This window comes from Nelumbo lutea, chromosome 1 (assembly GCF_056320005.1).
Source record: "Nelumbo lutea isolate HS-2025 chromosome 1, American lotus-T2T, whole genome shotgun sequence".
Taxonomy (NCBI): Eukaryota; Viridiplantae; Streptophyta; class Magnoliopsida; order Proteales; family Nelumbonaceae; genus Nelumbo; species Nelumbo lutea.
In genome coordinates, this window is record NC_142684.1 from 119,752,325 (window position 1) to 119,767,381 (window position 15,057).

Consider the following 15,057-nt stretch of genomic DNA (forward strand, 5'->3'; position numbering starts at 1 on the left):
GTCAACAAAACCAATCTTGTTCTTTGCCCAAAGAGCATTGTTCATTGCTCTTTTCCAATTCGGATAGTTGTCACGTTCCAAAGAGTAGTAACTAGCACCATGCCAGGGTTGCCTGAGGTGCCAAGATAGTATGGGGATGTAGGATCAGAGAAGTCTATGTCTCTACACCCGTCGTTTCTAACCACCATTTTCTTGTGATCTGATGAAGAACATAGTTGTTGGCATTGCTAGGGAAACCAAGATGCAACGATTGATTAAACTATTAGCTCTAATACCATGTAAAAGCGTAGAGTTGTGACAGCAGGTTGTAATGAGGCGACAGTAACTTGCAATAAGGTGACAAAATGAGCATTACCTCAGAAGATAAAATGAAACTTTATTGCGTTTCTTAGTGGTATACAATGGTATTTATAAATACAATTTGATGCTTCTAGCTTGCCGAGCAAGTGGCAAGAAACCAAGATCAAGATCAAGAATAAACCAGCTGGAATGCCAGCTAGAGAAGTTGAGTAGCACGTGTAGCATGGGTTCTTGATGTCGTAATAATCGGTGTTTATGATGGTCAAAGTGGTCTTGAAGCTTCCTGTTTTTTAGAGAAATGGTAGAAGTTGCAAAGCTTGGATGAGATTTTGAGGAAGAAGCAATCGGAGTTCCAAGAACAGACTATTACTTAGGGCAAAGCTTGCGTATTGTGGTGAATCTCCCCTTATCATTTGATGGCAACAAACCGAATGAGCTTCTATCAGAGTATCAGGTTTAAAAACATGTCATTTCAAAAAATATTGAAGACATTTTAAACTTTCAGCCAGGTCTGAAATGGCCTGACTGCGTTCAGTGCGCGGCTTGGGTCTTACCAGTTCAGATATGAAAAGTTGTTTCAGATTGTCTATTCAGACACATCTACTTGTACCGTTTTACTAGCCGAAATGCTTATTTCGGACATCTACTTGTACTCAACGGTCGTATTCCGCATAAGCTGTGGCTTTTGGTTATGCATTTCTCTTGACACAATAATTAGTACCTGCCATCAGGGGCGGAGCTAGGATTCTTTATTGAGAGGGGGCCAAAGCGTGATAAGCATGGATAGGGGGGGCCAATAAATAAGAAATATGGATAAGGGGTAAAATATGTGGGATTTAAACAATTACTATGAGGGTTTTCAAGGCATAGGGAGGGCCATGGCTCCCCTCTACCACCTACCACCCCCTGGCTCCGCCCCTGCCTGCCATCAGCCACCCTATTCCTATTCAAGCTTGTACAGCCAGCATTTTTCTTGGACCCCTGGCCAACTTCTTGCAATTATCCCAAGGCAGCTTCCTTGAATAAAAACAACATTTCATGAATCATTACTATCAAGTTGATAAGACGATGTGGGAAGTATAAAGCATGTCATGATTACAAAGAGCTTGAAATGTTCTTTCACTATATGCTTCAGTTTCTTACATCACTCTGGTACCATAAATCAAACCATGCGCGTCCAAAACTGAGAAAACAAGAGGGAATAATAAATAAATACATATTTATTTCCATGGGTTCTGCATTATACAAGAGAGAAACTCACAATTTGGACTCAGTAAGGCTTCTTCGTGTTCGTCTCAAACACATGTATAGACTACTGATACATAAACCACAGCTCATACATAAACTACTGAAACCCCCCTTCCTGTGAATCTCTCCTTCACCAGCAGAACTTCTTTTTCTGCGAAACATAAAATAAGATTAAACACACATCCCAGTGTCATCAATGATGTACATAATCTTTTCTTACAGAATAATGCAACCAGATAGTCAAAACTTACCTGGAATTTGGCTGCTTCTTGACGGTCAATGTACGCAAGGAGTTCCTCTTGTCTCATTAGAGCTTCATGAAGAGCCTGCCCAAGGACACAAGTAAATATAGACAAGCAAAAACATAAACACACAGATTATTCTAGAAATTTGAGACAATTTATCCGGGGGTAGACTGGCGAATCCATATAAAGTAAAAAGTGATTGAAGGAGAGTGTTAGTCTCTGTGCTGATTTTTTTTTTTTGTACGATATTATCTTGTACAGCTCGTTTTCTCCTTTTCATTAATAAATGCATGATTAACTGTTACTTATAAAATATACAAACAGGAACATAATCGCTTTTAGATATCATCATTGTGTGAATCCCCTCCCTTGAAGATATCAGTTAGGCATAAGGTGATATGAGCACAACCCATCTGCTGGATGGGTGACCCCTCCAAATTGGCCATGTTGCAGAGTCTGTTCAAATCCTAGCACTACACCCAATCATGGTTTTTTCCCCTAGCAGCACTATCTGTTGCAATTTCAAAAGTAAATAAAAAAAAACAAAAAATAACAAAAACAAAAAGAGAAAACTGTCATGAAGCATTAGGGTACTACTATGAAACATGGGACATGGGACTTGGGAGTAGGAACATAATATGAACTGATGTCAGGAAACATAATGCGGCCTAAATTGCCATTTTATGTGGATCCCCCTTCTGCGAAAGGCCTGTCTAGTAAGGTACCATAAACTGCATGGTTTCCAGCGCTTGTGAATTCACAAGAATTCTCTACCAAATACAGTGTAGAGAATGGGAGGGCACTGGACATTGGGAAGTAATAATACAAACAAGTGCATGCTTTCCCAGCATTCTCCAGGTTCATCAGACTGACATCAGTCATTAATCCCACTATTCTGACAACAATGCGATGCTCCACGTCACTAGGGAGCCCCATCATTTTGACCTAACAGAGGCATTGGGACTGTAGGATTGACCGAGTTCACATCACCCCACAAGGGGCCGCCCCACAACGCCCACCCCCACCGTGTATTGGGAACATCTCCCGATGATGTCAGACATCATCGGTTCTGATACCATCATAGGGAGATGTTCCCAATACACAGCGGGGATGGGCTGTGGGGCGGAGATGTGTACTCGGATTGACCTTATGTCTTATCATAGCAACAGATGCAAAAACCAGTATGATAGTATACCTTCTTTGTGGCAATAAGCTCTGCTTCTAATGCATCAACGCGACAAACAGCAGCATTCAACAGCTCCTCTTTCTCACAAGGCATTTCAGTTGGCTTCAACCGAAGTATGTCTACCTTCTCCTCTAACTCCCCCAGTCGTTTCAGTACAGATGACAGAAGGTCTGTTTCTGTAAATCGAGTTGGTGAAGGAGGGCAGAACTCCTTAGATGCTGGTTTAAGTGAGAACTCTGATGTGTGGGGGACACGAGTGGACAATGGATCAGGAAGCTTCTTCAATACCCGGGATGTTACTGAATGGAGGAGAGCATATAGTATCATGACAAAGGTCATTGACAGTCTGAAAATCTGAGCCTGAACTCCTTCTGGAGTCTTCTGAGATTCAGGTGAAGGAAGTGTCCCTGCATGATAGATGTTTTAGAGGTGCAAATTATCATATTGAGTAATTAAGCAAAACATAGAAATGCTTGCTAACCATAACCAAGGCAGTTCACAGACTAGGTCTATGTATACAGATCACACACACACACACACACACACACACACACACACACATACACACACACACACACACGCACGCACGCACATTTGCTGATGGTTCACAGATTTTGTTACTATTAGAAAACTGCTTGAAGTCAATAGTCCAAAAGAAAACTCCTTGAATTGTCCAAATTGAATCACAAATTCAATAATGCCCATATTCCTATTTAACACGAGCAAGTTTCCTAGGTTAACAGGACAAAGTTCAATTTTCACCCAGAGACTGTGTTGTCAAAAATCCTTCAAACCTAGCAATTAAAACCCTACCAAAACCCGTGGCTAGAATCATCTTCTTGGCTTCAGAGTTAGATAAACACAGCTGCCTTCATATTTTAATTATCACCTGAATTCAGATCAATGATGGCTTAGCTATACCTGGCAAGATTAGATGCTAAGAAAATAACTTTGAGAGTTGATGCAGAGTAGAGCAGGTTGACTAGCATAACTTTACACAGAAAAAAAGTAAACCATGAATGAAGCTATCAGAAACCAACCAACTTAAAATATGTCTAGAAAAGAATTTGCTAATTGAAAAATTAAACACCATCGGAAGTCAGCATAATTATACACTGCTTGTGATTTCTTATCGTGGAAACAATAAGAAGCCCTAAGTTTCTTTTTTTTTTTAATCTGTAATTTCCTTCTCAGTTACCATGTTCAAAAGATGACATTTGTGTTGCCAGAACTGAAAGAAAAGGAAATAAAAACAAAAGGATAAAAGCCTCGTCAGTCCACAAACATCATCTGTACGTACAGAAAAGAGTGAAGCTAACAGAGACAATGGTCACATGGTTCAATTTAATGCCCATCTAAGCTTTAGCCATCTTCTCCACTTATCATCCTTCCCTTGAAGAAAAATATGTAAATATGTGCAAAGGATTTAAGAGATGATAAAGAAAGCAAAGTGAATTCAATTTTGAAAGAGAAAAGGAGACATTTGAAATAGGGAAAAATGCAGAAGTGGACAGGGGTTGCAGGTGCACTCCCAGCTTTGCTAGTGCCATATGTTTTAGAAAGCAAACAGGGTATAAGAGAAGAGTTTGACAAGTAAAAAAGTAGAGTCACTGACCCTAAGAAAAAGTGAGGTCCATTGGGGACAAGCTTTCAAACATGAGTTTTTGACCTGACTAAGTACTAAAACCTTATTGGTAATTAAGCCAAATTTCAAGAGTCAGTCAAAATATCAAGAAAAATTCAAATGCAACTGATAAGAGAGAGGAGGTAAATCCGTCCTTAAATTCCATTTCTATCTCTTCTGATTTGCTATCATTTCTTTATTTTTCTCTATTTCATTTTTATTTTTTCCATTTTATCTAATCCTGTTTCTTCTATTTATCTTTGATTTTTATCTTTTTCCTTTCTCTTTAATTTAGACCATATTGTGAGGATAACCATTCTTTATAGATTCCATTTTGATTACTCTAAAAAAGGGAAATCTAATTGGGTGTTTGGTAAGAGGAATCACATCATCTAAACACTTCCTCAGGAATCACTGATTTTAAGGTATTTGGGGGAATCATTGATTTCTCCAAGAAAACATGTTTAGTCAAAATAATAATGCTCAAGGTGATTCTGCAGAAAGTATGACAGCTGTTACAACATTACCGATTTTCATATTACTGGCATGTACATGTCACTGCCACATCAGCAATCAATTTAAGAATCACCCTTATTCATGAAGTTATCTGCCAGGGCTTCGGCCATTGCCCCAAATCACAAGAATTAAGACTAACCAAATCTTATACTGATTTTTGAGGATCAGTATTACCAAATAGGGTTGAATAAGCTGGTGTGGAAATATCATAAATGAGAATCAGAAAATTGATTCCTCCAATAAAACATTGCCTAAGAATTAAAGTTATTGTTCCTCCATTAAAGATGAACTAGTAGTGCCAACCTTTGGAAGCAAAAGGCCTTTGAAAGGAAGGTTGTTTCTTCCATCCTGCATCAACAGCTTTGTCAACCATGGGAACATATTCATCATACTCTGAGAAGCCAACAGTGTAATTTGCCTTTGCAGCCACTTTAGCCTGTATGTTAATCAAAGAATGTTAAGAAAGCATGTACAATTGCTCTAAATTGTAAACAGCTTCTTCCTCAGCAGTCCATGATTATATGTTAAAATAATAAATTAATAAGAGTATAGGATCCAGCAGACACATTATTGTAATGACAAAGTAGAGAACTAACTTTTAATTGAATTCATGTGAATTCCACAAATTATATAAATTGCAAGATTCATGTGTCAAATTGTAGGATTCAAACAAAAAACATAAGATTTTTACAGAAAAGGATGGTTCAAATTGAAACCTTTGTGATTCATGGTTAAATTGTGCATGGTATTGTAAATTACAAGATTTTGGCAACATTAAAATGAAGACATACTTCTTCGCGAACTGGTGTCAAACGGGGATGTAGATAACTCCTAATTGCTTTAGGGGAAGAAATGTCCTCAGCTTCCGAGCCTGATTCAGCAGTAGATGCTTCACCACTTTTTATCTGCTTCAGCAAATAATAAAGCTAGTTGTCAATAGAGAATGAAAATTCTATTAGACAATTTACAACAAAACTAAACACTGATTATGGGATGAAGATTGCACAAGATGATCCGAAAGGTCTTACAGTTGGATAATATGGTCTAGCACAAGCAATTATCTTCCCTTCGCTGTTGGAAACTGTAACAACTTGTCTGTCACACCGAGCTTCACCATTAAGAACCATCTGCATTATAATGCAAATGCAATAACTCATATTTAGTCTCAGACCATATATGAAATATAATAAAGGAAGAGAAAGCCTAATGGACGGATCCTGCGGCAACTTCAGTATCCTAATTCAAAAAGTTTCTGAAGGAGATAGAGAACCTTCAATATATTTGGATCCTTCCATGGCCCCTTATCAGATCTTAGGCAACCTCCCTGATCTGCACAAGTACAGATACCACCAAGAAAGTCTGGTAATTCACTGGCATCAATTATTTCAAGCAACTTGCTATGGTACTTGTTACCAAGAACCTGAGGAAAATTTTAAAAAATAACCCATATTATAAATAATTCTCAACATCCCTAGAAAAGCTAAGAACCTATCTTTAAATAAATGGAAGAAATTGCATTCTTGCATACATGAATCTTGGAAGTTGTTTTTGGGTCAAGGAAAGTCTTCACAGTGCTCCATAAAAGCCTGAAACCAGGACCAGCATTGATGATGAACATACGGCATAGCGTCTGCACCAACGTATTATCCATGTCATATAAAAGCATAATGCATAAGGATATTCTAATGTCATTTCAAGTTCCTGCAATCAATATTGGAAATGTAGTGGGAGTACCTACCATCAAGGTTTGAAAAAATAGAGAAACTGGTCAATTTAGATTTTGCAACCAAATTTTTAGAAAGTGGAACAACACCTTATGGGGGTTTTTACAAACATGAAAGGTTCTTGTTTGTTTTGAGAAGTCAGAATCACTTAAAAATGGCGAAGTAGCATTTTCAGTTCGTGTCAAAGTAAAACAAAAATATAAACAAATGGATTAAGAGCCTAAATTTTAGATTTACATGTGATTTTTTATCCACCCAAAACAGATTGCACGCTTATGTAAACATACAGTGGGTAAAAGTTTACACCTGATTTTTAGAAAATAATGACAAAGTTTACACTGGTTGGTAGTTCAAAGTAAATGCTGGTTCAAAAAAATAAAGCGCTCAACAATACAGACCAATACACCTCATTTGGCGTATCGGTCTGTATCAATATTTAGAATCTTGTCGATATCAATGCATAAAGAAGCATAATTACTTATTATGGTCCTAGTCAAAGCATTTATGGCTATATCACCAACCAAAATTTTTGCCTAAGCAATAGGCCTCCAAAATGTTTAGGCAAGGCATTAACTACACTAAAAAATTTTAGCCAAGTAATTGGATTGAACCCAGATAGGGGTATATCCAAATCTGAATTCAATTCATGTATATGTCCAGATACCCGCTTTAATTAAAAACTAAATATATCTGTATAGAACGAGCATAATAAATCTACAAAATTAAACATAAAATAAGAAAATATGTATTGTAAATAGAAAAATAGGTGTTTATGAATCCAAAATCCAGCTAAATCCTAAAGAGCTTTCTAAATTAAAATTCCACAAAAGGTATCTCATATACAATTGGATTGGATTCTAATGGATTGGAACAAGCAAATCCAAATCCAATTCAATTAATAAATGCATAGCATCTTCAAATGCAATTCAAAACCAAATGGATATATGAATCCAACTTAAACTCCTACACACACACACACACACAAAAAAAAAAAAAAAAAAAATCCCTAACTTGAATGAATCCAGTTGAACTTGAGTCGGATTAAATCCAATCCATTTGCAGCTTATGGCCAAGATAAACAAAAACTAAGATAAGGCTTTTCATTCAGTAAAACTGTCAGAAACAAAAATCTTTGAAAAAATTTGGCAATGTTTAAGATCATGAATGAACCGAAGTAAGCATATCTAAACTGTTTTGAGTTGGTTATACAAATCACAGCTCTGCTGCTGCAGCATGTCTATATCAAGGCAATAATGTACTAGCTTAAGGACCTTATGGCTCCATACCTCAGGGTAGTTGTCATTATCAATCTTCTGTAGCCGCATGATAAGTTCCCGTGCAGCTTTACTGAAATTCTTTAAACTCTGATAAAAGAATAAAAGACAAATAAAAATTTAAGTAACCAAAATAAGTTCTAACCATAACCAACTACATTTTTTTCAAAGATAACCATAACCAACCATATAGTTTCAACAGAACAATAAAACAATTTCCTTAGACTAAGAAAAAAAGGACAATCAACATACCACACCCTGAACATCAAGAATAGTTGTGCTAGAATCAATATGCCTCTTTGCAGCAATAGAACAGGCTGGAAACTTCACCGCAAAGCTCCTCTCAAACTCCTGCACATGGTATCTCACATATCGGTCCATATTTGTCACTTGCATAAGTTTGTTTGGATCAACTTTTCCCAGTCTTTCGATATAAACAGGTCTTCCCTCCTTATCCACACCATGATGGCCATGGGGGTAGTATTGTAAAACTTCATTCAACTCTTTGAACTCGAAATCCTGGTGAAATTTTTGACACAAAAACCATGTCAATCAAAAAAGACGTGATCACAAATATAAGGAGATTATCAATTCATAGTAATCCCCAATGAGGGGAATGGAAGGGAAGAAGTCAAGCAAAATTGAGATGTAGGCAGAGTTTGAAAAAGATTCTTGGAAAAGAGGAAGCTAGTCCACTAGATCAAACCCATGTTCCCTAGCCATATCTAAGTGATGCCATATTATTCTTCACATTTTTTAATTTTTTTATCCTCTAATAAAAGAACATGGAAAAAAATAAAAAACTGCAGCATTTCAATGATTCATTTTTGTAAGACCGGTTTTCGCATTTCTTTAAAATAAGTATATAAAGCTGTATTTGTCTTTTCTTTTTTCCTATTTATTACAGCTCTGTTCTGTTTATTTCTCATCTATCTCATTTCTTTTCTTTTGTTTTTATATAATTATTCTTCCTCCTTTTTATATGACTTATTCTTTTTCCATCTTTCAATCCCTGAAACAAGAAACTCATCGTCAGATCATTTCCTCAATGCTTCAACATTACAACTCTTCCGACTCTTTACACATTTTATGCAAATATGCTTTCACCGTAAAAGTCTCCATGAAACTGTGGTTCGAATTACCTCCATAATAGTGTCAGCACCAAATTCCTTCCTCCATTGAAGCATTTCAGCCCACATGTGCTTTGCTTTCTCAATATCAAATTTTCTTGCTTTCAAAAATCTGCAAAGTATTTGTTGAACATGAAAACCGTATAAACATAAAGGATAAAAACAAATAACTAAATGATTTCAATCATTAAATACACAGACAGACCCAGAAATAGGTATCAAAGAGACTACGGTATAAGTCATCCCTTCCAGCCACTACCTCAGCCAGATGATCAGCAAACAGACTGATCTAGGAAACCAAAAGAGATAATTAACTTGAATGGACAAGAGTATATGGTGCTCAATAGGATGGTAGTGAGTGGTTATGAACAATAGCAACTAAATTATGAGGTATCCAAAATAGAATCGACTGTGAAGGTGGAGTGATTGACTTATTTTTGGCCATCCATCTTGGTAAAATTCAAGGACTTGAGACTAAGTAACCTATTAAGTTACTAAAATAGAAACAACTTTATATCTAATGAAAAGTGATGGTACAAAGATAAATAGCTTTTATTTAGCCACTCATGAGGATCATGTAGTTTTTTGTATTGGAATACTTCTCTTCATACATCTGTTGGACAGTTTTTATATGCCCTTAGCTTCAATAAGTTTTGATGTACTTTTAATATTTAGTGTAAATAAATGAAACACATGTTTGATTCATGTTGTGTGGTATACTTATGTGTAAGACCCTAAAACTTGACACTTAATGAGAGTTGTGTTGGTTTTAAATGTTCACAGCCGTTGGATAAGTCTGGGGAGATTTATCCTGCAAAGGCTGACACTGGTGTGCTGTCAACTATTGAAGTGGCTTGTCTCAGCCACCAGGGTGAGACCCGAGGCACATGCAATGTATGATTAATTGAACCCTTGAACCGGACCAGATTTCCAGTATTGCCCTGGACCTTGGAGATTGATGGGCAAAACTGGTAAGTTACACCTGACCCCTAGACCCGATTATGGTACTGCACTAGGTGTCGGATTGGGTTATCTTTGATATACCAATTAGTGAGATCCTTAGTGGGGGTCAAAACCTGGTATGTTGGGACAGTTTGAGAATTCATCTAAGTGGGTGATCATAGTGACGGGATCAGCCCCTTTGTCGGACAAAGGTAATGATCGGGGATGCACTCTCTCTAATGGAAACCAAACTGTCGGTAGTTGAATTCAATCGTTGGAATTTTGTTTTGCGAAATTTATATATATGATATATATTTAAGTATGATTTCAAAATGTTTGCAAATGATTTTAATTCCCGGGATCCATGTAAGTAGAGAGTGCAGCATTGTTCCTTGCAACCGAGGGAGATGTCCTCTCTTGTCGGGCAGTGCTTGATCATTATGGGTTGAGAGGTTAAGTGTAAGGCTATTTGGGATAACACCTGAATGGCTAATCTTGTACCTGTCCACAGTCCCTGGGTTTTTATAAGATGGCTTGCCTAGGGACCACTTAGTGTAAGTGTTGGGCCCATAGGGTCCATATGATGGGCTCAGGGGGTTTACTGGGCTCTCTAGTGAATTTGGCCAGGCCTTATAACAGAGGCTGGGCCGAACCCATGTGGCTGGTGTGTAGATCAATGCTTAGATCCCACGCCATACAAAGAAACCCAACTAGGCAGCAGTTTGGAAGACTTTTGAGCACATAACCTTATTGGGCCTAAAGCCCATTTCAAACTGGGTTGATTTGATCAGTCATTATTAAGGGGCGGATCTGAGATTAGGATGAGCCCAAAAGCTTATCTAATCTGCAGATAGGATTAAGAAGAGTCATAATCCAAATACAGGTTTGGATAAGGGGCAACTCCTGATATGATCAAGAAATTCTTTCTTAATCATTAAGCAACTGGAAGAAACCCTAATCGAATTACATGAATTCAAACCCTAGGGAGACAGAACACACACTCTGTAGTTTTATGAGATTGGATCTCAGAAACCCTAGAGAAAAGAAAAGCAATTCGCCATCTATTTCTCAAGTTTCCTCTAGTTGCAGCCGCCACCATCTGTCATAGTTCGTTTCTCTCTGTTAGGGAAAGATCAAAAAATGTTCTTGATATCAGTCTTTGTTGAAAGGATGATTTGGTTTGGTACTCATTGTCATCCAAAGGATTCTCGTGAAGGATTCAATGTGTAGGACGCACCCTACTGGTTCTGTTCCACAGTTGTTGTGTCATCTTCAGCAGGAGCAGATCTTGGTTCATTCTTTGGGCGTGAACACCAACTTTGGGAGAAATTTTTTTCTATGGATCAGGTATAATTACTCCCTTCACTTTCGGTTCAGATCTAGTTCGGTTCTAGTTCAAGTATGATCCTTGAATCTTGATTCTAAAATTAGGGAATGTGATTCCCAGTTGAAAGGCAGGTAGAAAATTTTTGAAATTCACCCACCTATTCCGCAAACCTTTGGCATCCATACGATGGATTCTACCATCCCTTTCAACACCAATGTAAATAATCCTTACTTATAAAAGAAAAAGTTAACATGATTAAGTTGTTACATTTGTTGGTCAACAATCTTCAAACATTCACCAACATACAAGTCTCTGCCTGTTGCAAAATAAAATTCTTCAAATAGTAGCTTATTGGTCCAATTAGAAATATACATTTAGTATGCATCTTGAGAATAGGTATTTCGTTACTGAAGCATGGTTTGTAACCAGAAATAATAAGTGTTTCTAGACCATTCTACAAGGGTTCCTAGCTTGAACTTGATGAAATGGATCTCGTATCATAATCTTAACAGAAATACAACATTGTACTAACATGTAACTTTGCATAGAATTATAAACTATCAGAATAGTGCATAATGTAGGTAACTAGATATACACAAAAATAATAAGAGAAGGAAACATAGTACCTTAACATCATGTGATAATCATCATGCCTTTCAGGTAGCAATTCATCCAAAAGCAGAGTTTGTCGAAATGCATCTACAGCCCTTAGTTCCTCCACATCTCGGACATCCTCTATTGAAACCGAAACAACTCGACCATCACTTTTCCTCCTACTCTTTTTCTTAAGAGAATGCCTGAATCTAGTAGATGCATTTATTGCTTTCTTCTTCAAAGAACCAATTCTCGTCTTCCTTTCATCCTCTGAATTTTCAAAATCAGATTTCCTTTCTCTTCTTTCATCATGGCCAGCGAACCCCTCAAAACCTGTATAATAGTACAAATTCACTCATGAAATATTGAATAACAAACATTTCATAGAAACTCCAATCTCCAGGATAAGCATTGGTACAGAAAGGTGCTTCATCATGATCTAGCATAAATAGCTGATTTCAGTTTTACAATTATGGTTAGCAGTTCCTAATTTTCATTATCAGAAAGAAGAAAGAAAAGAAGTCTAAATAATGGAGAAGCAGAATTTAAACTAAACTTAATAAGTAAAGTTCGCAAACAACCTAAAGTTTAGAGTATGATAGGGAAAAAAAGAGACAGAAGCACATTAGCATATTTAATACAAGCCCCTCCCCCCCCCCCACCCCCCACCCGGCAAAAAAAAAAAAGAAAAAGAAAAAGAAATCAAGCTTGAAGCATGAAAAGCCGCAACACACAATAGAGAATATGCTCAAAATCGAAGATTAGGAATCAAATTGCCCAAAAAGAAAAAAAGAAAAAAAAAATCCACAAGGTTGAAGTTGAAACAATTTCGTCTAATAAGCAACTGCTGGTTTAAAGCGAATACTGTGAAAATTGCAATTGCACGAACTACAGAGACGCCTATGATAAAAATCTTAAAAGACCAACTGGGAAATATTGGAGTATCTTCAAATTCCCATTAAACTAAAGTCCTACGACTTGAAGCATATAGACTACGGAACTCTGAAATACAATATGCAATTATAACAAACCAGAAAGGGGAAAAAAGAGATAAGAAACATAGAAATTTTCAAATTGTGACTATATAACTCCAAGGCTAAATAATTGAGATCAAAATATCCAATTAAAAAATGTCCTCAAACCTTGAAGAACAATGCCAAATTTCCCTAAATAATTCCTAGCATGAAGCTACTTAATTTAGTAAATTTCGAACAAACCAAGCCCAAAGACCACCCTATCGAAGTCAATAATCACTGCCGGTCAACAACCACTACCAGAAACAGAAAACAAACGGCTTACAAAAATAGGCGAAACTCTAGAATCCGCAAAATCAACAAATAAGAATGACAAGAAACCACAAAGACGCAGCAAGCAAAGCGGGAATACTCACAGGGCCTGGCGAACCGATCCAGCGGTCCCGACATCCCTACTTTACCAATCGAGATGGGAAAATCTGTAGCCGATAGAATCAATCATGCACCACCCCACAATCAGAAACCGTAGAAAGACCTACATTCCGATAAGAAGCCCTGAACAACACCAAACCATATAAAAAATGCATCAAAAAACCAAAAAGAAATCCTCGAATCGTTAGTAACGAGGAGAGGAATCAAATGGTCATAAATGCTTGGATTGATACCTTCAAGGTTTCCACCCGTAACAGATCCTTCAAGCATTAATCGAAGAATCTCTCTGATAGCATAGGGCGATACATATAGAAACAGAGAGAAAGGGGGGGGGGGGAGGGGGATCGGGCCGTCAGGCATCAGCTCAGGGGGTGGGAAAGAAAAATTGATTAGCAAAAAAACATATAAAATAAATAAATATCAATAGTTGTAATTTGTAAATAATGGAAATAAATTCGAAAGAATTGATGGAATGGAAGAGACAGGCGATATAGGGGGAAGAGGAGGGTTCAGGCTAGGGCGGAGATAGTGTACTGTACGAATTATAATTGATGTCTGTTGTTTGTTTTCTCTTTATTGTCGCGTGGGACCATTCACACGGGATCGTATTCCACGTGGCGACTGAAGTAGCATGCCGACGGCAGCTGTAGCTCCTGTAGACTGTAGTATTACTCCTGCCAACTCAGGGTAGTAAAGTAAAACAACTCAGAGTAGTTATATGATCCCTAGACCAATGGATTAGAATCTGTAGAGAGGGTTTTAGAAAGAATCCCTAGACCAAAACACCCAATCCAAGAGATCCATTCCGTGAGCTGAGACGCTGAAGAGTTGAGTTGCCGACTTGTGGTTGTGGTCCTAACTCCAAGGGGCAAGACGAGTTGAGAGTGAAAAGTAAAAACTGAACTGAATACACGTTTTTGTCCTTTCGAACCTAACGTAGGGGTATGTTTGGCTAATGGCATAATATCAATGCACCCGCCAAGTTATCATGCTCTCTAGACTCGTAGTCGTAGAAAATTAGAAATGTCACGGCTGGGGTACTATTTACTAAAATAATGTGAGTTGGAAAAACGAATGGAAACCAAACACACCCCGACAGAATCCACTATTCTGGGATTCCAGGGATGAAGAAGGGCTTGAAGGGCCTGTCAGCTGTCGCTTTATTTTAGCTTTTAAGTTATTAAAAATTAAGCGCGAAAGGTATGTCTGAGCTTTCAACTGTTTTTTTAATGGAGAAGTGATGAACATTGGACAAACATCTCACCTAGTCACCTTATTCTCTCTCTCTCTCTCTGTAAACCAATAAAAGTCCATCTATTGATTGGAGAGTTTGGATAAATTAAGCCAAATTATGGGATGATTAAACAATGTATCAACATTACATATTGTTGTGGTTTGGTAAAACGTAAAATATTAGTTGGCCGCTTTTAGCCTTGAACATTGAAGCTTGTCCATTTTCTATGTACGTGTTTGGCCATTTTGACGTTTTTTGAGAAATCGGTGTTGTATGCATGAAGGTTTGTTGCATCGTTTTTTTATAA

General features: G+C 37.4%; 1 protein-coding gene across 1 annotated transcript; it reads right to left on the minus strand.

Moving 5' to 3' along the window:
* Positions 1 to 1,392: 1,392 nt before the first annotated feature.
* On the minus strand, positions 1,393 to 14,373 carry LOC148877121 (phosphatidylinositol/phosphatidylcholine transfer protein SFH8-like). Its single transcript, XM_088981796.1, has 14 exons — positions 13,750 to 14,373; positions 13,501 to 13,639; positions 12,143 to 12,443; positions 9,260 to 9,359; positions 8,370 to 8,636; positions 8,130 to 8,207; positions 6,648 to 6,749; positions 6,390 to 6,539; positions 6,148 to 6,246; positions 5,911 to 6,024; positions 5,423 to 5,555; positions 2,989 to 3,386; positions 1,800 to 1,874; positions 1,393 to 1,699 (listed from the first exon to the last, which is right to left on the minus strand). Exons 2-14 carry the CDS (start codon positions 13,532 to 13,534, stop codon positions 1,679 to 1,681), a joined length of 1,872 nt encoding a protein of 623 aa, XP_088837922.1. The 5' UTR covers positions 13,535 to 13,639; positions 13,750 to 14,373; the 3' UTR covers positions 1,393 to 1,678.
* Positions 14,374 to 15,057: the final 684 nt, after the last annotated feature.

What these genes read in the sequence shown, in the direction of transcription:
- LOC148877121 (XM_088981796.1), bottom strand. Translation starts at nt 13,534, where the DNA reads ATGTCGGGACCGCTGGATCGGTTCGCCAGGCCCT. An exon ending in GTGCTGACACTATTATGGAG is followed by an intron (nt 8,637 to 9,259) that starts GTAATTCGAACC and finishes AAATTTCACCAG; the next exon opens with GATTTCGAGTTCAAAGAGTT. An exon ending in CTAGACCATATTATCCAACT is followed by an intron (nt 6,025 to 6,147) that starts GTAAGACCTTTC and finishes TTGCTGAAGCAG; the next exon opens with ATAAAAAGTGGTGAAGCATC.